General features: G+C 44.1%; 1 protein-coding gene across 1 annotated transcript in view; it reads right to left on the bottom strand.

The window, feature by feature from the left end:
- The window catches only part of PSMD1 (proteasome 26S subunit, non-ATPase 1), an 89,194-nt gene that overhangs the window by 52,369 nt on the left and 13,806 nt on the right, over positions 1-23,019 (bottom strand). The window contains exons 10-16 of the mRNA XM_028731931.2: positions 21,988-22,076; positions 20,907-20,985; positions 20,175-20,348; positions 19,019-19,130; positions 18,664-18,860; positions 17,476-17,571; positions 16,821-16,885 (exon numbers count right to left, since the gene is read on the bottom strand). Coding sequence (XP_028587764.1) covers positions 16,821-16,885; positions 17,476-17,571; positions 18,664-18,860; positions 19,019-19,130; positions 20,175-20,348; positions 20,907-20,985; positions 21,988-22,076 — 812 coding nt within the window. The remainder of the gene's footprint in view (positions 1-16,820; positions 16,886-17,475; positions 17,572-18,663; positions 18,861-19,018; positions 19,131-20,174; positions 20,349-20,906; positions 20,986-21,987; positions 22,077-23,019) is intronic.

The following is a 23,019-nucleotide window of genomic DNA, read 5'->3' as shown; positions in this document are numbered from 1 at the left end:
AGGAAAAACAAATCTAAATTCTCTCTCACACACATCCACCCACCCACCCACTTTGGCTCACTGAATTGAGCTTTTGTGGTTCTTCGGATCCTGCCTGCTGACTTATTGCAACAGCAGCAAAAAGAGCCAAAAAGCATTGTGACTCAGTCACTAGTTGTGGAAAATGATTATAATATTTGCACACGTTAACTGAAAGGCTGCCATATACACCAACAGAGGTTGGTGTGCCACATAAGAAATTATTAGCATCGGTGTTCTGTGAGTTTTCAAAGGACAAGTCAAGCGTAGTTGTAAAACTTCAAGTCCTTCCCCCAAAACCACTCCACGGCCGGTGGGCTGCTGCAGCCTCTTCTCAAACTAGGGCGGCTCTTCCTGATGAATTGAGGTGAAGGCCAAGCTATGGGGAGAGTTTGTTCCTGGAGGGCTGTGCTTCCCCCCATGCTCTCAATGTGTGAGCTATGTGTGGAATGCTGCAAAATAAGGCAGCCTAACATATTTAAACCCATATTTTATTTCTCGTATAAATGTTTACTTCTCCGCATGGCCTTAAAACAAACAAAACCGGGATCTAGTAGGTACTCAATCATGTTCTCTGGCTCCTGATGACTTCAGTGCAGGACTCCTTTGGTTGGTGAGTCTGTATCAATGGTTCTCAAACTTCTTTCTCCCACGGTTCACTTTGATACTTCAAGACTATGTAGGAAACTATTTGTTCTACATTTTAGAACACACACCCGCTTCCGTTTATGGATTAAACATCATGGGTATGGGTGGGTACCAGCATCACTGTCAAAACCAGGGGACTTACTTGGAAAATCACAGTCTCACCCTCCATTGTAATGAGAGAATCAATAATGTGTCAGTTCCAGTACAGATATTCAAGACTTTCCACAAACCATCTGAATGGAGCCACAGGACCACCATGGTCTACAAACCAGAGTTTGAAAACCTCTGTGTTCTACATGAAAAACGCCACGAAAAAAGCATTCACACAAATGACACACAGAGGTTATTAAGAAATGTCCTGTTTACTAATCTGAAAAGTGCTATACCCCACCCTTAAGAAGCACTCAGTAGTGTTCATCCCTTCTTAAACTCCACCTTCAGTGAGTTGTTAAAAAGGGAGGCTGTCAACAGTGTACAGTCTAGATTCTGAAACTTAGATCTGGGCCTCCATGAGAGATGTGTGGGTTCTAGACCGCCCCCGACTTGAGCTCTGGGCACAGACCCTGGAAAAGAAGCCGTTTCATTCATGTCCTTCAGAAGAAATGTCTGCCACTCAGCTGAGCATAAGAGGGCACAAGCAGTGCAGGAAAAAGGGAAGAGTCAATGCTGAAGTTATATTTAATACCCAACTACCCCAACCCACAGATGGCCATACACAGCTGCAGGGAGTACCACAGGAATCTCCACTCTTACCCTACAATAGAGACTATTACTGAAGGGTTTGCAAGGTCCTTGGACGTACAGTGAATTCAGAATGGGAACTAAAGTTCAAGGCATTTGGGAAATATTGGTTCAAGACTCTGTATGAGCCGCATAAGGGGCTGATTACTCTCTTAAGGTGGGTCATACTACTGTTCCATGCAGCCCAGCGGTCTCCTCTGACTAGCAGTGGCCCTCCAAGATATCAGACTGGGGTCTCTCTCAACCTTGCCGCTACCTGACCCTTCTAAGTGGAGATACCAGGGCTTGATCCAGGGATCCTCTGTTTGCACAGCGCGTACACACACACACACACACACACACACAACCACTGAGCTATGGGACCTGACTGGATTACAAAATCTTTCTGCCATCTTGAAGAAGGGTTCTCAAAGTTGAAAAAAAGTTGAAACCACTTGAATAACCTGATTGGCAGACATGCAAACTTCAGAACAAATAAAAGTGGTTTTTATTTACACTATGTTGTAAATATGATTGCAACTGCAGACTTGTCAACCCTGTCTCGGTTGCTGTTTCCTGTACAGAATGACAAAAGTGTCCATTAGGGAGAATAATGACAGCCCCAGAGCATTAAAAAAAATGGTTCGAAATTAGTCTGACATCCATCAGAACACTTAGCCTTTAAATGCCTTCATTATTTATGGAAGAGAACTGTAATAGCTTGAACACAATGCCTTTTAGACAAGGTTGGTTAAAACTCCACAAGAGGTTACATCATCCATATGTTAAGGGCGGGCAGCAGAGAGGTTGGAAGTATCAAAGAAAACTATTTATCCAGCAGCAGAGCTGGCTGGTCCAGGGCAAAGGGGAAAGAGAAAAGAAGCTTTGAATGGTGCTCATGTCTCCAGAGAACTTGGCTTTACTGAATAAATGCCTAACCAGGGAACAGGGGGCTGAAATGGAGAGAGAACACTTGTGAAGTCATTCATGCTTTTATGAAATTTTATTTTCAAATTTTCATGAGCCAAAAATGAATTCTGAATCCCAGCTATCTCGGCACACCCACGGTAACAACAGATCCATCTATTTATTTATCTATCTACAGTATGATCGCTTGTCTGAACAAATGGTTCTTAACCATTACTGGAAGGATGAGAATCGGCATGTTAAAATCAGGAGTTTGGTAATCAAGTCATATAATCTGTCTTGTGAAGTTAAAATATTCTATTCACTATTAAAAGCAAACACACACATTTAAAAAACAACAAAAGAATAATACCAAACTACCCCTGGCATCACCCATTTCATCTGATTTCCAGAAGTGTTTTTGCAATTCTCATTGCCTGGCTGCTAAAGTTACCGACATAAACCAAGAGGGAATTTACAAAGGTTAACACTGTGATCATTCATGAGTGTTAACACTAACCCTTTTTTGGCCTCTGATGAATACCATAGAGAAAAGGACAATAAAAAGCGCACCCAAGTTTTAAGAGAGACCAAAATTCAGCAATAGAAAGTAACAGGAGGGAATGATGCACTTATTTTAATAAATTCTGCATGTGCCTTTTTGACACAGGAGCTTCCTTTCTCCTACTCAAAGGGAGAGAGAGAGGAAGCACATGCGCCTGCCTCCCTCTCACGCTTTATACCAGACCTCTGGCTTTTGCACTTCTTTTCCCCATCCGCACCCAAAGAGGTGTGGACCGTGACATCATGCAAAAATCATGATGGCCCGCTTGAACGTGTTAAGAGGCAAGGAGGAGGAGGTGTCATCTCCTTCCCGCTGCACAACATATAACTGCCTTGCATCAAGCCAGGACCAACGGCTTGCATTGCAAAAGTAACTCACCCTAAGATGAAAACTGTATGCTATATAGCAAGGGTAGCTAAATTCTTTTGTGTGTGTGTGCCTCCAAGAGTGATATATTAGTAGTGCATGTGGACGACCTACTTTTTCTTAAACAAAAATATTCCCAAATGTATAAAAAAATTGTCCAGTAGCACCTTAGAGACCAACTAAGTTTGTCCTGGGTATAAACGTTCGTGTATCTGAAGAAGTGTGCATGCACACGAAAGCTTATACCAAGAACAAACTTAGTAGTCTCTAAGGTGCTACTGGACAATTTGTTTTTTAATATATTTCGACTGCGTCAGACCAACACGGCTACCTACCTGAATCTAAAAATATTTCCAGTCTCTGAAGGAGTAGACACAGAAGAACCAGGAGGCTGTTGTCTCATACTTGATGCCCATGGTGGAGTGCCAACACCTGAGGTCCAATGTCTCCTGGTGATGCCCACTGCTGCATGTTACAGCAAACCTACCCTAGAAGCACACCCCCCAAGCCACCCCAAGAACAAAGCAAGGAGTTATCAGAGTTGCTCCTACTACTCGACTTAACACTGTGTCCCCAGCACCCATGGCAAAACAAGACACCCCCTTCTCCAACAATTCACCACCAGGTTCTCAACTGCTCACACGACTCAACCCCTCTGCCTCCTGAAAGCAACACAGTTTTTAGCATTTAGAACATTCGGTTTAGTTAACTGTGCATACCTTGTAAATGGGTTCTTCAAATTTACACGAAGAGCCATTTTATTCTACATGAAGCACTTCGTGATGGAATAAATTATTCCAGAACACTTATTTCAGAGGGACTGCAATCAGAGCTAGTATGAAGTTCCTGAAACACATATGCGAAGGGAAACTTGCATTGAGCAAAATACCATAAACTCCCCAAGTGTCCAACTCCCACCAAAATATGTTAATTAAGTTTTCAACTCAATTACGTTTTATGGCTCAAGTAGCTCACCGTTTTCCAGCTTCGCTATAGAATCTCAGTTGCCAAACACATTCTGAAATGCTCCACAGGAGAGAAAAAAATTAAACTAATAAGAGCCTGCTTTGCCCCAATACAATGCAGGCAGATCTATTTTTCATTTGGAAGGCAATCAAAATAAGGTGCTGCTGCACTGCTCACTTAGGATTCTACTAGTTAAAATTCTGCATCTTATTTTAACTTTAAGAAAGCATCATAAACTTTAAAAGCACAACTGCTATAAGGGGGGCTGCGTTAGTCGTGATTAAAAAATCTGAATTAGTAGACCAGCACTTTTGAGACTGAGAAGATGCCACGGGAAAAGCCTGAGTACCCTCCTTCACTGGGGGCTGGAGTGGCCTGCCAGAAAGAGCACTGGGCCAGTGGAACATTTGCAGCCCAGCTTCCTCAGTCTTCAAAGAGGGATCTGCCCTGGAAAATCCACAGTACAAACCCCCGAGTTATCAAGCAGAGTCCTTTAAGCAGTACGTACTTGGCTGCAATTTACAAATGAGCTAAGCCACATTAATCGGCTTCCAGACTCATTTATTTCGAAGATCTATATCTCATTTTCCAGTATGTGTGCAATGTGGCTTGCAACAATAAGCAATTAAACTAGAGAATCAACAGCTTTAATCCTAAAAGAAAATGCCGGCCACTTAAGACGAATCAATGTCGGGGGGGGGGGGGGGGAATCAAATGCCCCCAACGAAAAAGGTTTTGTACTCCTGGGAACAAGCAAAATGATTCTTCAAGTTTAAGTGAGATTGTTCCATAGTCTTCAGTGTCATGTGCAAAAACCTGCGCCAGTTCCAGTACTCCAGCTACACACTTCCTGTATTCTGGAATTTCGTATCTTTATAAATCTTGCAAAGGCTTGGGCTTTCCAGGCCACGCCATCATTTGTTCCTGGATATATATTAGAAAAAAACATCTGGGCAGTAATCATAGTGACACTATAATTTTGTTAACTAGATCCTGAAAATGTGATTTCCCTTTCCTGGAAGATCATCAGTGTTTAATCCTTATGTAAATACTCGCTGTTTAGCGGGGACTTCCGAAGAGCCAAGGAAAGAAGCTTCATCCACTGAGGTGGTTGATATAACTTCACCTTGACGGAAATTTCCCCCCTTGGTAGCAAGCAGGAGGAGTCCGTTCTGAAGCTGTTGTTCACTAGCCATCTCACAGACATAACTCGGAAACACCATCTCTGCCAAACCGTATAAACCAAACAACTTTCCCGTGATTCCTAAGGTTCGGTGTCATATTCCATAATGACTGTTCTAAGTGCCACAGAACTTTTTGCTGCGTTTGGTGCTATGGGCGAAGGAATGTAATATGGGAGGTGCTATCATAGACAAGATTCAATGTCAACAGATGCCCAAGAAGATTCCAGGTTATCACCTATACAGAATTGGAGAAGCAACCAGAATGTTACTTAAGTACTTGTTTTTATGTTCCACAAGTAAAGGTAAAGGGACCCCTGACCATTAGGTCCAGTTGCGGACGACTCTGGGGTTGCGGCACTCATTTCGCTTTACTGGCTGAGGGAGCCGGCGTACAGCTTCCGGGTCATGTGGCCGGCATGACTAAGCCGCTTCTGGCGAACCAGAGCAGCGCACGGAAACGCCGTTTACCTTCCCGCCAGAGCGGTACCTATTTATCTACTTGAACTGTGACGTGCTAGGTTGGCAGGAGCTGGGACCAAGCAAAGGGAGCTCACCCCGTCGCGGGGATTCGAACCACCAACCTTCTGATCGGCAAGTCCTAGGCTCTGTGGTTTAACCCACAGCGCCACCCGCGTCCCAGAAGTAATGATGTGTAATTCTCTCTTTTAATGTTTGCTTCATTTTAGCCTTGGCTATCCAAGACTCTTGCCGCCTTCAGTCTGGAGGTAAGCTGGAAGCTTACACAGAATGTCCAATTCGTAACCAATATGTTGCTCAGGCCCAAAGAGAGGCGGCAGGATATGAGGCAGCAGCTTCCTAGCACCAAGTGGAACCCAACTAATAACCCCTTGGGCCACCTGATCCCTGCCAAGTTGGCAGCTGTAATAGCACATCATGGCCACCTTTTGTGGTTGCAGCAGAGAGCCAGCCAGCCACTCCCTCATCTGGCCAGCTGTCAAGAGAGCTGGAGAGGGTGGGTTTTTTTTGAGGGGTAAGGTAAAGGTAAAGGGACCCCTGACCATTAGGTCCAGTCGTGGGCGACTCTGGGGTTGCGGCGCTCATCTCGCTTTATTGGCCAAGTGCCAATTGTACAGCTTCTGGGTCATGTGGCCAGCATGACTAAGCCGCTTCTGGCGAACCAGAGCAGCGCACGGAAATGCTGTTTACCTTCCCGCCGGAGCGGTAACTATTTATCTACTTGCACCTTGACGTGCTTTCGAACTGCTAGGTTGGCAGGAGCAGGGACCGAGCAATGGGAGCTCACCCCGTTGCGGGGATTCGAACCACGACCTTCTGATCGGCAAGCCCTAGGCCCTGTGGTTTAACCCACAGGGGTAGCTACACACAAAAAGACTGGCCTTGTTCCTCAACAATTTAGAAGACATAAAAATATGAGTACGCTAAAATGTGTTCATTCATGAAAAACAAATATATACAAACCTATTGAATCTGGAAATTAATATTGTTAAGATTAATGTTTTCCCTAAAGTACAATATAGCTTGCTTAGGAAAGTAAGAGTACCTTGTTAGCCCTATTTGTGCCCATGCCCAGAAAGAATGTAGTATTTTATGAACCTCCCTTGACACTGGGAATTAAGTAGGCAGTCTGTCCCCTGCTGTTCTTCCATATTTGTGCATTTAATTCTTGAAAGCAGGCTTTTTACTGATTTATTTATTTATCTATTTCAGTTGCTATGATTGCCTTCCGGCAAATAAGAATTAGGTATTGTAATCTTAAAAAAACTGATTTAATTCTATTATGCTGTATTTTACCTGGCTGGTAGTTACACAACTAATGTGTGTGTCTAAAAGGACTTAGGGCCCACTTTTGAAACCGAGTTACAAAGAAAACAAATATGTGCTTGCACGTTTTTTCACCATATTCTTCTGTATGTGGCCCCAAAAGGCTGCTGAAAGTCACAGAGTCAGCAGCTGTGGTCTAGGATGACAGGACATTCTTATCTGGTGCAAAGCAGCTTCTGACATTACAATACTTTGGATCCAAAATGACTGAATGTGGAGTTCTATTTGTACCATTTCCTGGCTGTCCTTTCCCTCCAAGTCAACCCTAAAGGTCAGGGGATACCCTCCCAAATTGCGAGTGATACAGCACAACTATATGGGAATATTGGGTTGTACCCCCACACACCCCTTAAAGGCAGAACTTCCTTCTGCTCACCAAAGACACTATTTAAATCCAAGGCAATGACACTTTTAAATACAATTTTCTTCAATAACAGTGCACTGTGCACTCACATCTTAATATCTACAGCTATGGATGCATTTTCTCGTTTCTTAATGAAGGCTGAGATTCTTCAATTACCAAACAGATGCCTACAGAATACACATAAACGCTCTGGGGGCGAAGGACCTGCACCTTCCCATTTTTGCTTTGTATTCACATTGCAAAATATTTTTTCTCTTCTGAATAATAATGTACAAAGCCCACTGAAATGTTTGCCAAACATTAGAAGAAGGACGACCAAGCTGAGCTTCCTGAAGCAGAAACGCTAAACTGAAGACAGCAAATGAAAGAGACCTTTTTGCTTTGAAACCTGACAACAAAGACTCCGGAAAGATAAAGACTCTTTGGGGCACAGTCTTTCCTTCCCCTGAAACTGACGTTTTAAAATCAAAACACCAAGAAATCACAAGTCACTTAAATGGTGTTTTTCAAACAACTGAGATAAATATTGTATAAACTGCGCCAACGGGGTAGAAGAGGATTGCATAAACGTCGGCAGCCGAGCAAGATTTGTAGTCCACAGCTGTGAGCAGGAAAGGTGGCAGAAGGGAAAAGATGCAGAGAGCCGCTAAAAAATAAACACGGGACTCAAGATGCTCCCCACTTGGCTCTTCCACTCTGACTCTCCCAGTTCCCAGAACTTATGCAACTAGATGTATTCAGACTTAAAAAAACCTTATTTTCCTCTGCAAACAGGGATGAAGGGGGCTGCAAGCTCAATTCTTCATGTATCACTCATATCATCTAGGATTGGGGTGTCGTAACTTGGACTGGTCCACAGACATGACATGGCAGAAGTACTATTTTGGGGGGAAAGGGGGCAGACAGGAGTGGAGGACTCCCTGGTCCTGGTAACTGTGCCCCTAAAGGACCAGGTGCGCAGCCTGGGAGTCATTTTGGACTCACAGCTGTCCATGGAGGCGCAGGTCAATTCTGTGTCCAGGGCAGCTGTCTACCAGCTCCATCTGGTATGCAGGCTGAGACCCTCCCTGCCCGTGGATTGTCTCACCAGAGTGGTGCATACTCTAGTTATCTCTCGCTTGGACTACTGCAGTGTGCTCTATGTGGGGCTACCTTTGAAGGTGAGCTGGAAACTACAACTAATCCAGAATGCGGCAGCTAGACTGGTGACTGGGAGTGGCTGCCGAGACCATATAACACCAGTCTGAAAGACCTACATTGGCTCCCAGTACGTTTCTGAGCACAATTCAAAGTGTTGGTGCTAACCTATAAAGCCCTAAATGGCCCCGGCCCAGTAGACCTGAAGGAGTGTCTCCCCGCCCCCCATTGTGCAGCCCGGACACTGAGGTTACGGGGAACCCGGCAGAGGGCCTTCTTGGTAGTGGCACCCGCCCTGTACAACACCCTCCCGTCAGATGTCAAGGAAATAAGCAACTATCTTACTTTTAGAAGACATCTGAAGGCAAGCCTGTTTAGGGAAGTTTTCAATGTTTTACGTTTTATCATGTTTTTAATATTCTGTTGGGAGCCACCCAGAGTGGCAGAGGAAACCCAGCCAGATGGGCGGGGTATAAATATATTGCTGTTTTGTTTTGTGGTGGTGGTGTACGGAACGCTTTAGTGTGTCTCCCTACAAAGATCTGTTGGATCATTTGTGGACAAGTCCTGAAAGGCTTCTCTGCCTGAAAGCAGTTTTTACCTGAAAGCAGAGGAAACTGAGCTGTAGGCGACTTACCAGCCAGATCCAGCTCTGTGCTAAGAGCCTATATCATGAACGATAAAGTGGAGTAAACAGCTTTAAAAACTACGGTAGCCAAAAGCCCAGTCTGCAACACCTGACTTTTCTAGTCTCCCATGCCTTTGAAGGATGCCTCCAATTTGAACTTATTTCATTTTAAGATGTCTCTTGCATGCACCAGTTTTCCCCCTAGACAAAATCGCAATGCCTGCCAAAGTACTGTTTAGACGACACAAGCTTATTTACCCTTTTCTAAAAAGAGTGCTAGAAAGAATTCCTACAATTCACATGGTCCTGTTACATTTCATCTTTTAACTCTTTTCCAGCTTCTTGTCCCACATTCAAAAGGGCTTATTAACCTGTACAGTGGTACCTCGGGTTACATACGCTTCAGGTTACATACGCTTCAGGTTACAGACTCCGCTAACCCAGAAATAGTGCTTCGGGTTAAGAACTTTGCTTCAGGATAAGATCAGAAATCGGGCTCCGGCGGCGCGGCGGCAGCAGGAGGCCCCATTAGCTAAAGTGGTGCTTCAGGTTAAGAACAGTTTCAGGTTAAGAACAGACCTCCAGAATGAATTAAGTACGTAACCTGAGGTACCACTGTATCCATAAAAATAAAGTTAACATCGGAGACAAAAGAGAACGGTTATCATCTTCTCATGCCTCGCTGGCCAGTTTTTCAGAGGCATCTAACTTGCCATCAGAACAGATGTGGTCCATGGTCTGATTCTGCAGTGATGGCCTTACTGAGTACAGGTGAGCAAGCCAGGATGGAGCAACACACCTGAGAGACAGCTCAGCACATTAATTAGCAAAGAATGTCCACGGTGTGCCAAAAGCCCCCTGCTTCAGCTCTCATTATTACTATTCATTAAATTCATATTCCGCCCTTTATCTGAAGATCTCAGGGAGGTTCACAAGATAAAAATACAGGATAAAAGCATGAATAAATAGTTAAAACTGAAACAAAACAATAATGCCTCCCTCCTGCAAAAAGGCTGTGGAATATTAATCAGCCCAAGGTCTGGTTGAAGAGGAAAGTTTTCACCTGGTGCCTAAAGATGTACAATGAAGGCGCCAGACGAACTTTCCTGGGGAGAGCACTGCACAAACAGGGAGCCACCGCAGAAAAGGCTCGTTCTTGTGTTGCCACCCTCCAGACCTCTCGTGATGATCACAGAGTCTGGTCAGTTTATCTAGGCAGAGACAGCCCTTAAGGTATTGCAGTCCTGAGCCCAAATTTACCAGTTCCCCATTTTGGATACAGGATATATGGATCACAGCCGAGTGGGAAAGTGCATGGCCTGCCTACAGAATGTCCTGGATTCAAGGTCTGTCATCTCCAGTTAAACAGGGTCACAGAGCAGATGATGAGAGACGTTTGCTTGAGGGCCACTGCCTGTCGCCATAAGGAACGCTGAGCTAGCTAGATGGAGAAATACAACCTTATCCAAGGCAGCTCCCTTTGTTCCCAGCTAATACTACCTACCTTACAGGGCATCTTGCAGGGAACATTAAGGTAACGAGCGATAAATGAGCAAAGTGACTGAAATATTTGGAAAGTGCTAAATAAATGCCAAGCATTATCACCTTCTCCTGCAGCAAATTTTAGAATGCAAAACAGCACCGATATGTTAGCAAGGACTTCGGCATGAGAATAAAGTTAGCCCATGCTTATTCTTGAATTAAAAAGGTAGAACTCATTGCAACAGCAGACCTGGTGCAACTTCAATAGGCTGCTGGGGGAAACCCCCAACCCAAAACTCTTGCCCTTTAAAAAAGAAAGAAAGATTAAAACCAGTACTGGCACCAAGACCTTGAGATCAGTTTTCTAAGATTCGCTATGTTTACAGAGTTCTGTGGACAATCCAACTTTTCTGACCAACACCCACAGTGAAATTGCAACAGTTTATTTTAAAGGAAATGTGTTGAGGAATTCACACAACAAAGCTTAGGAAAGTCAACAAATAGATGGAAGGCAACAGTCAGAGGAGAAAGCACTGGCACAGGGTATTACAATCCTCCTTTGGGTTTCATTAAAAATTTTATTTACTCTAACTTTACTTGCCATGCAATCTCCTCTAAAGTGAGAGCTCAGAATCTGAACAGGAGACCTGCAGGGCAGAAAGGCACACATTCTCAATCAGTTTAGCCGTCAACAGCATGCAGGAGAGTTTGTTTGCAGAGATTTGCTGGCAGCCCCCCCCCCACCTACCCACCCAAAGGAAGATATCTAGATTTCATCACCCGATGAGAACATGTGTGTGCAAATGCTGGCTTTTAAACCAGTATATTGATTGCCTATGGGGAGAGAGAAATGTATGCTCCCAGCTTATCGCCACGGCTTTGAATCATTTCCAGGGAAGATTTTCTCCACATGGAAGCACTGAACAAAGGCCAGCACTTAAGATGGAGCATGCTTCAACCGCCTGTGAGAAACGGGATGCCTCATCAGTGAGAAAAGTCTCGGCCTGTGAAAGCATTTCCAGAGCAAGGGCCCAGATGTGAAAAATACGTAGCAATAGTCACCTTGTCTCTGAGCAATGGCAGAGTGCATTGCACTTGCCAATAAGTAACAACAGCCCAGCTCCTTATGACTGGTATAAGGCAGCAATGGTGGGGCATAGAGAGACAGATAGCCCTGCAATGCAGCATGTATAATTACTATTAATAATAATAATAAAATTATTTATTTTATTATTATTTTAATTATCAATAGTAAGCAAATATATGTATCACCCTTCACCCAAGGATCACAGGGTGATTTACAGCATACAAACACCAAAGTACATAGCATAGGTAACAACAAAGGGACCCCTGACCATTAGGTCCAGACGTGACCGACTCTGGGGTTGCGGCGCTCATCCCGTTTTATTGGCAGAGGGAGCCGGCGTACAGCTTCCGGGTCATGTGGCCAGCATGACTAAGCCGCCTCTGGTGAACCAGAGCAGCACACGGAAACACCGTTTACCTTCCCACTGGAGTGGTACCTATTGATCTACTTGCACTTTGACGTGCTTTCAAACTGCTAGGTGCGCAGGAGCTGGGACCGAGCAACGGGAGCTCACCCCGTCACGGGGATTTGAACCGCCGACCTTCTGATCGGCAAGTCTAGGCTCTGTGGTTTAACCCACAGCGCCACCCACGTCCCTAGTACATAGCATAACAACAAACAAAATAACACCACCCTGCCCACCCACAGCTTAAAAGGCTATAAATTGTTTAATAAGCCAAAGGCCTGGGAGAAGAGGAATGTTTTCACCTGGTGCCTAAAGTTATGTAATGGCTTGCATATATACAACGAAATAAACAACTATCTGACTTTTAGAAGACTTTTAATATTTTCCCCATTTTTCTTCCCAATTTACGTATTTTATTTTGGTTTTGCTGTTATTTATTGTATTTATTAGCAACCCTTCATCAACGAAGATCCCAGGGCAGCATCATGTAGTAACTGAAAGGACACCATGGTCATATAGTACAAAACACAATCTATTAAAATAACTAAATTAGAATCACATTGAAACTTTGCTATAAATTGCTATTATTTAGGAGGTTGTGCACAAGCAAATGCAGCAGGGACAAGTTATCGACAAACTGCCCCTGCTTTGCCCCTCACTTTTCAACCTCCTCACAGATCTCTCAGCCTGAGCTTCAAATCTGCAATATAGGGGCAATACCACCAGCCCGCATCACAAGGGTGTTGAAGATTGAGTTAAAATTAGGAATGCTTGAGGAATTCAGTCTTTGCAAATGCCAATAAGAAATGACCTGATCGCAGATCGGAAGTAGCTATTGCCTGATTTTGCACTTTCCTGAATTTTGCAACATAAGCTCTTGGCAATTTAATACATTATGATAGGGTTGTTGTTGTTAAATGTATACAGTATACACTCAGATAAAAGTAGGAATGGAACGGAATTATGTAAAAATGATACAGATCAGAATAACACAGACTGGGCCATCTCTAGCTAATTCAGACGACACACTCTGGATAGCGGTGTTTCTCGGCACCACTGAAAGATTTAGTGGATGAATGGCACTCATCAGCTCCAGCACTCATGCCATGCCCAGAGAAGGCACAACCAAATGGATAAACTCAGAAAAAAGATAACAGTACCTTTGGCAGGAAGCTCTCAATTCCAGATTATGTTTTATACTTGGCCGGGGGGGTGGGGGGTGGGAGCTGCAGTAAGATCAGAGAGCTAAAACTCTTTTATTAGAACCAGTTTGGAGCAGGGAAGGGAAATCACTGAAAAGTATGAAAGGAGTGTATGGAATTTGCCTTCTGTATAAGCACACACACACACACAGAGGTCAACTGAAGAGTACCAGTTCCCTTCCGGCAAAGGCTGTTCCACACTTGGCTTGGTGGGGAGGGCAGACGTGCCGCTGTGCCCACACATTTAGCACAACGGCTCCACAGAGACACCTGCTGCCCACGCAGGGGAAGGGGAGGAGTGGCACGCAAAATTATACGTGGCACTTTCTGGGGAAAAGGGGGGAAAGGGGTGGGCAGGACACATTTATGGCTGCAGGATGACACACAGCTACAAATGATGGCCCCGTCTCTCAGAACCGACCAGATGACAGATTTGTTTAGGGCTGCACTTATCTTGGGCCTCCTCTTCCTTTCCAAAGGAAATCCAGAAGGGGCTATCAATAAAACACGCAAAGGAAAAATGAAACCGTACTGTTAAACCTCAATATTTCAAAGGAAGAACAGGGATCTGGTGGCCTTCTTCAGAGAGATCGTTCCTCAACTAGGGTGCTACTACCAAGGCAACCCTACCACAGACACCAGAAAACTTTATATCTTAGGTAGGTGGAATGGGGAGCAGGACTTCTCCCATTAAAGCGGGGTTTGGTGGAGTACATGCTGCAGAAAAACTATTAGGAATGTGAGCTCCCCTTTTGAGCAGGAACTGGGACTGATTCTCCAAAGCTGTGTGAGCTGCAGCCCATGAAGGAATAAGGTGAAAACATCAGCCTTTAGGGTTGTCAGGTAGTATAAAGTCTAGGGGGCAGCCGATTGCAGCCTCTGTTTGCTGAACTTACTTTTAAACCTTCTGCACAGATTCTGGATTCAATGCAAACGGAAGACAGAATTGGCTGTCATTGTTAGCAGTGCAGATGAACATTACCCAGGGCCCTGTCTAACGCAGCTGTTCTCAAACTTTTTTCTCTGGGCCACACTCTCAGAATAAAAATTTGCTCGTGCCACACCAGGTTTTTTTTTATTGATTTATAAAGAGCTCAATTTCATAATATGATCAAGAGACATCCAGAAAATATAAAACATAAGAACAGGAAGCATTACCAAAATATAATATTGATTGTCCTTGAATCTTCCGGCTGTACTTGCCATTGTCTCCTGCTACGTCAGTGTGACATGCCGTACTCTTTGAAAACCTCTGGCCTAACCTGAAAGAGCTGTGGATTGGACTCTGAAAATTCCTACTGTCCAGTTTTATAATCTACCATTAGTACAACAGAGAGGTGGGGGAGTTAAAATTTGTGAACTAATGAAAGCATCAAAACCAAATTCCATCTTCTGAACCCAAGAATCAATCAATTTATGCTAGGCCAGTATTTCCTACTCCAGCTGGGAGCTGCTTCCCAGAGTCTCAGACAGAGGGCCTTCCCGTCATTTGAGACTTGGCCCTTTTTTCAATCCCAGGGGCTGAACCTCGGGTCTTTATTTTATTTACTAAAGTATTTATATGCCACCATCTCATGAAATATCAGGGTGGTGCACAGCAATGCGTATACAATAAAAATTAAGATCTTCTGCACACAAATATATGTACTCTGCAACTAAACTAAGTTTCCTTCTTGATCCTACAAAGAATTGTTTAAACGCTGTTAGCCACCCCAGGTTAGTGGGAGTTATAGAAATTCAAATTAAATAAAATGTACATTGCAGTTTAATTCAAGAATATTTGGAAACACTTCTCTCTCTTGAAACACTGAGTCACTGTACAAGAGTTACTTAGTAAGCCGACATCCACATCCTCAAGAATGACTGCAATTTATTTTTCTTAAACGTTAACTAACATTCCTGGCTTGAATATTATCCATCCTTGATCTGATACTTCCCAGACACTTCATTGATATTATGTCCTCTTAACAGGACTTCACGCACTTAATTCCACTTTTGGCAACTCCTAGTGGAAAGTTTCAACAAGAGTTATACTGAAAGTGCAGAGACAAGTCTCATATGCCTCTCAGAAAAGCACCTCCATCCAACCCTCTCCAGCGCCACTAAACAAAGGCTGAACTTAATATATTCATTCGTCTCTTCCGAGAGCTTCACACTTATCCATATGCCTTCTTTATTGGGCTGAAGGCAATCTGCTCTGGAAGCCCCAAGATATTTAATAAATTTCATTTGTTTATTCATTTAAAAGATTTTTAAAGCTCATCTTTCACATCACACTGCCCTCACAAGGTGACCTACAAGGCTCAAGCATGGGAAAATACTACTACAAAACACACACGGACAGTTGCACAATTCAGACAAACGCAGACTTGAATAAATTTCAGAATTTTTGTTTAATAAAACCCAGCAGGGATGAGGCCATACATGTTTGAAGCGATTCCAAAGGTGTGGGACAACCACTGAGGACCTGCCAGCCTAAAAGCGTTCAGTGGCAAGGGCACTTATCTCAAGGCTCAGACAGGATCAGGCAAGTGTAGGTAGTCCCAACCCATCTAGGACTTTAAAGACCCAAGTTGGCACCTTGAATTGGGCTCAGAAATGAACATGCAGCCAAATGAAAGTGACACAGTGTACATGAAATGACCTGAGCACCAGCTCTCACAAGCAACTGTGTTCTGTACCAGTTGCTGTTCCTGAACAGCCTTTTAGGGTGACCCCATGGAGGGCACACTGAAATAATCTAACCTGGACAAAACCATGTCTTGCACCACTGTGCCAGACTCTTCCTTCTCTAGTTAGGGTCCCAGCTGTCAAACTGGCCCTCCTAGTAATGTCATCTGTGCCTCCACAGGCAGGAGAGAACCCAGAAGTGCTCTCAGACTGCGTATCTGGCCTTTCAGGGGAAGAGTGATCCCATCCAGACAGATCTAAACCTCCTTCCAGATTAGCAGGCCTTCCAAATGGAGTACAGTACTTCTGTTTTATCCAGATTAAGTTTCAGCTTGTTAGCCCTCAACTGGCAACTACCTTGATTTTTACTGAGGAGCAGCACTTTCTGCCACACGCATCCAGCAAACAAAGCCACCATCCACACCCAACGTTCTATGGCAGCTTCAAAGCCTCAGCCCATTAAGGAGATTCTTTATCTCTCATTCTTCTTCTTAAGGAGATTCTTTATCTCTCATTCTAACACAGCATTAAGCATTCCACAAATTGCTATTCTGCAAGCGCTCAGCTGAGACCAAGTTAGTGCGCAGCAAGTGGAGTATAAGGGAATTCCTAGAACTTCAGATAAATCCTACTGCAGACCGCAGAACGGATGGAAACAGAAACTGTACCTGAACAAAATGAAACCCAGTGATTCAACAGCTGCACGTCTCACATCATCATTGACATCACTCACCTAATAAAAAGGGGGAAAAACAGCAAAAAGTCAGGGCAAAATACCTAAAGCGTACAGAAATATACAGAAATATCTAGAAGATACTAATGCATTTTTTTCCAGAGATGTGCAGATGGATTTAAAATGGACCACAGCCATCAAATGACTGGTACAATTAGACCATGACATTCTTCTGCTGGAATAGGTAAAAGGTAAAGGACCCATGACAGGTTAAGTCCAGTCAAAGGCGACTATGGGTTGTGGCGCTCATCTCGCTTTCAGGACGAGGGAGACGGCATTTGTCTAGACAGCTTTCTGGGTCATGTGGTCAGCATGACTAAACTGCTTCTGGCGTAACGGAACACCGTGGCGGAAGCCAGAGTGCACGGAAACGCTGTTTACCTTCCCACCACAGCTGTACCTATTTATCTACTTGCACTGGCATGCTTTCGAACTGCTAGGTTGGCAGGAGCTGGGACAGAGCAACGGGAGCTCACCCTGTCACGAGGATTCGAACCGCCGACCTTCTGATCGGCAAGCCCAAGAGGCTCAGTTATTCTCAAAGTAGACCCATTCAAAGTACAGTCTGCTCCAGAGCCAGCTATACTTACAGCAACATGCAACAGACGTCTGATTGCCTTGTTGTTTCCTGAGCCACAGTAAGCCATTGCAACAGTATACATCCCTGAACGGCGGAGGATCGGATCCTGGAAGAGGTAGAGCACTTTAACATTTAAACTGTTACATACCGGGGGGTGGAATCAAAGGAGAAAGACTCTGAATTCCTGAGCTAGATGAACCACCAGACTGACAGCTTCCTATGAGCTCACTTTCCAACTTTATTTTTAAAAAGTTGTGGTGTGACCCATTACCGAGTTGGAAAGTGGCTTCTTTTAAAAATACCAACACTGATTTTCCATTAAAACTGCAACTTAGGACTTACAGGAAAAACCTAAATTCCAGTTGATATATGATGCATGACCAGCAAATCTTAAATTTATCAAAAGTTGACCAAACTACTAGTAGAAAACCAATCAGCTGAAGACTCCAGTCACTATTCAGATTCTTGAGCAAAGGAGCGTCCCCAAACAGTCATTGCAGTCTTTTTATTTGCTTCTGGGTTCTGAGCATCTAGAACACACTTACACTAAATAAATACTCAAGAACTATAGTATGAAGAGCTTAAGGCTTTTATGCTAATCAAAGCTAAAAACTGTATATTGTCTGTACTGCTCTGTGTGATGCTGCTTTAGATCAGAGGCAGGCAGAAGACAGGTGTCTGACTAATTTCAAGTAGATCAGCAAGGATTTCTGACTCAGGTTTCTAGTAAAAACAAAGTAGACTTCACAAATCTCACGTCTGCCCACCCCAGCTTAGAAGGCTGAAGAACACTACGTGCTTTACGTCTCAATCAACAGCCAAGAGATCTTCCAAAATTAATCCGTTCCATATTTAGCAGCTTTTTTCATTTAATTGTTGATAGAGCGAGCCTGAAAGCTTGCTGGTGGCTAATTAAGTCAGTAGATAAACTTTGGCAAGACACTATACTTCAACCTTAATCAAGCATCCTATAATAACATGGGGCTTTGAAGAACCTCTGCCATAAAAAATGGCATTTATTCCAGTTCATTATGTATTAATTTTTACCCGATTCCTGTCTTGGGAGGCAGGTCGTTGGTTAGAAGGTGGACTATTTTACACAAACACCCTAAAGTGCTAAAAGGCAAGTATTATTAAGATACCCTGAATAAAAAGGCTGAAGCGGAATGGGTGGTTTTCCAGGAAGAGCTACACTCACCTTATCTCTGCAGAGGCTCTCGATGAGGGCATCTGCCTCCTCCATTCTGCCATACATCACCAAAGCAATGCCAACTGCCAGGCCCCGCAAGATCTTCTCATGCTGGGTTTCTTGGGCATACCCCACCATGTCCTCAATCGCCTGCGCATTTTTAGACCCAAGCATCACCAGCCCAAGAGCCAGCCCAGCTGCTTCACCTTTAGGGGGAAAAGGGAGAAACTAAAGACAGGAGCACAACAGGACTTCACCACTGCTTCCGCCTGCCATCCTGAATAGAGTACACAGGATGATGGGTTGGCCTGCAGTGGGAGGAGTAGGTTTAAGACACACAACTGTGTCCACGGCAGTTGCTTACCTGTCACAGCATCATCTTGGTACAGGTTAGTTTTGAGAAGGTCGTAGACATCCTGGCGGGCAGTCCCCATGGCAGCCAAACCAAGTCCCAGGCTGCCCCCATGGCGGACAATCTGCAATAAAAGTAAGAGAGATGTTTCCTTTCTCTCTGTGACTCTACTTAAAACTTCTCAGGAGGGCTAGAAAGATCAGAACACAGTCCTCACTCTGGAAGTGAGACAGATAACCCCATGAACTCATTCCACTTTCAACTCTTGGTAGTCATTTTTCTAGTCATTCTGCATTGCAGGGGGTTTGACTCGATGACCTGTGGGTCCCTTCCAACTCTATGCAAAATTACATTTCCATTACAGTGGATGCTCAGGTTGCAAACGTGATCCATGTGGGATGCACGTTCGCAACCCACAGCGTTCGCAACCCACGTCTGCACATGCACGGGTTGCGATTCGGCGCTTCTCGGCTGTGGCTCCGATCTGGTGGAACACTCTGTCACAAGAGACCAGGGCCCTGCGGGACTTGACATCTTTCCGCAGGGCCTGCAAGACAGAGCTGTTCCACCAGGCCTTTGGCCAGGGCACAGCCTGACTCCCTCCCTCGGCAATCTTCACGGAGCTCTGGCCCAATGGTTGCCAGTGGCTTGAATTAATTAATTTTATAATGAATGATTTTAGAATGTTGTTTATGCTGTACTTTTGTACTGTTTTATTGTTGTTAGCCGCCCTGAGCCCGGCTTCGGCTGGGGAGGGCGGGATATAAATAAAATTTATTATTATTATTATTATTATTATTATTATTATTATTATTATTATTATTCTGCACATGTGCAACCACCAAAACCCGGAAGTAACCCGTTCCAGTACTTCCGGGTTTCGGCAGCCTGAAGCGTCTGTAACCCGAGGTATGACTGTATCTTCCTTCCTTCACTGTGATGTAATTTTCAGCATTTGAAAAAGAAACACATTATTGATTCTTCATGAGAGCCAACTACATTTTGCTTGCACCTTTTTTATTTATGGCCTTTATATGCTACACTTCAATAATACTTCTGGAGCAGCTAACGTAATCGTGGGCTAAGTGTTGAGAAGTCCAGCGACCCACATGCTATCACTAAGGCACTCATTCACTTATGCAGGTGATTCACAGGAGACAATACTTACATCATTGCTGGCATTCTTCAGCTGGTTCAGCAAATAGTCTATGATGTCACCACCATGATTGGCATGGATGAGTCCCAGGGCATAAAGCCCACCACCTTCCTGATAGGCAGACCCTGGGGACGTGTCTTTCGGCAGATACGTTGCCATTAACTGAAGAGCTTCCTTCTCATGACCCTGTAAATTCACAAGAAAAAAGAGAACTATGAAAAGCTTTGATGCGTCAGCCCGGGGGGGGGGGGGGTGTCCATCTTCTGCAGCCATTTTCTCCCAATTGGAACTAAGCTGAACTAATTTAGTATGGATTCAATACTATGAACTTAGCAGGCACATGCATCTTGCATGCACCCAGTGATGGACAAGCAGTTTTTGCATCCCTTTTTGAATGCACATGTAGTACACACACACACACACACACACACACACACACACAGTAAGGAACATGCACTGAGTTTATTTTGTGTCCACAGTAAAATATAGGCCAGTAAGAGAAGACTGCACTTGTAAATACAGTAGCTCAATGAAAGCAAAATTTAAAATTCTTATGTCTAAAAGTTTAATGTTGCTGATAGTTGTGTAACATAAACCGGCAACAGGAGGACACATGCCACCTCTGTCTAAAAGCTGGGTCAGAATCTGCAATATAAACACGAGGGCCTCAATATATCCTGAAGATGACAAGCCCACCAACACCTCAAATGTTATCAAAAACACTGTGATACATTTTAGTATTACCTTATGTATGACACCGAGGCTGGCTGTAGCAGTGAACTTTGCCCAGTTGGTAGCCCTGGCAAGCCACTCCAAATTATCTCTGCAGAGAGAAATATTGGGAATTGGTCTTAGTCTCAGAAGTGTTCAAACTTTCATATCACAGGAATAGAGTGTGTTTAGAAGTTGACTGCTTGTTTCACTTTGTCTGCTCTGGTCTAGTTCGACTCAAAGCTAGCAACATCTGCAGCCAGAAATCTTTGTATTCCGAGACCAAAACTTTCACCATAAAGGAAACAAAATTGCTGGACACGAAGTAAATTGCACAGTTCGGAATATTATTCCAAGGTGCTCATTTTCAACCATTTGGTCAATCTGCACAAGACAGGAGCACTGTATTTCTTTTTATTGTTTTCCTGCCCTAAACAAAGCGTCAGAGTTACACTGCATTAAAAAAACCACATGTGAGGTTGGCACAGCTCTAAGAGGGAGCTCTGGCTAGGGCAAAGGGTCCTTCCTAGCTCAACAAGGATCCATCTCTGACTCTCCAGTGGCTAAATCAATGCACACTGGAAGAGGAGATCATTATATGAGGGAATGACAATAAGCTGAACACCATCCAAAAGTTCTCAGGCCTAAATATTAGGGCCCTTTGATGGCGCTATTTGAACATTCTCAAACCTAGAAAATCTGAATAAATAGATAAATCCCAGACTTTCAGAAATGGCACCTTATTTTGCATTTGTGAAATTGCACACAAACTTCCCTGAACAAAACCTAAATAGTGGGACAATAGAAGTAGTTGCAAAATTCTTGCTGATGGCTCAGTGCACCGATATATGAACCCAAGAAATGGCCTTAGGTCAAGTCAGACCACTCTTCCAAGCTGCTGGAAAAGCCTGATTGACTCTTGACTTGCCACAGGCCTCTAAAAAACCGTCCGTCCCAGGCCTTCCAGCCAAGATCCTCCACATGCAAAAGCACACTCTCAACAGTATCCTATGCCATTTGTAGAAAAGGATTGAGAAAGACTGCTCTCCTGCAACCGTAGCAGATTAATTTATGCCCCCAAGAGGTGTTATGCTGCTCCGCTAAAGGCTTTTACCTAAGGAACTGGTCACTGGTTGTTCCACAATGCATAAAGGAGTTTGCTATGACTGTTGCTGTGTGACAGACAGAGTTCCGCACGGCGTCCTGGAGAGGCAAAACAGAAAAGTCACCGCCAAGCAAAGAGGAACACGAGTATACTGTATAGAAAAACCTCATGCGTAGAAGTGCGCTCAGGTCCTAACATGGTAACTTTCCTTTTCCCTTTTCTGTTTCTGACTGTTCAGATCACAAAATCCATGTTGTAAAGCAAATATGATCAGTATTTCTGACAGTATGCTGCCAGAAATTTGTTGACTTGTCTGAAAACTTCTGAACTAAGCTTTTTTTTTTAAAAAAAATACAAGACAAATCTCACGAGGAAAGGCTGAAGGATATACATGCACAGACAGATTAAAGGATAATAAGCGCAGTCTGAAGGGTATAAAACAGTACCTCCCTCCTCTACTGATGGACAATAGGCCACAGCCTAAAACTTCAGGGAGGTTGATTCAAGGCTGAATATAATCTGCTAATGTCCATTGTTAAAAAATGCTGAATTTGGTTCCCTTGTTAACTGTCACATACTAGCCCAGCAGGAATAGTATAAACGGAGAGAATTCGTGTAAGAACTTAAAGATGTTATCCAACAAAGTACTGTACAGTGGTGCCTCGCAAGACGAAAAGAGTCCGTTCCGCGAGTCTCTTCGTCTTGCGGTTTTTTCGTCTTGCGAAGTAAGCCCATTAGCGGCTTAGCGCTATTAGCGGCTTAGCGGATCAGCTGATAAGCGGCTTAGCGGCTCAGCTGTTAAGCGGCTTAGCGATCAGCTGATAAGCGGCTTAGCGGATCAGCTGATAAGCGGCTTAGCGGCTTGGGAAAAAGGGGGGGGGAGGGAAAAAACCCTGCAGGAACTCGCAAGACATTTTCGTCTTGCGAAGCAAGCCCATAGGAAATTCATTTTGCGAAGCACCTCCAAAACGGAAAACCCTTTCGTCTAGCGGGTTTTCCGTCTTGCGAGGCATTCGTCTTGCGGGGCACCACTGTATTTAC

Source organism: Podarcis muralis, chromosome 6 (assembly GCF_964188315.1).
Source record: "Podarcis muralis chromosome 6, rPodMur119.hap1.1, whole genome shotgun sequence".
In the NCBI taxonomy this organism is placed as follows: domain Eukaryota; kingdom Metazoa; phylum Chordata; class Lepidosauria; order Squamata; family Lacertidae; genus Podarcis; species Podarcis muralis.
Note: the sequence above shows the minus strand (reverse complement) of the source record. Positions and strands in the feature narration are given on the sequence as shown.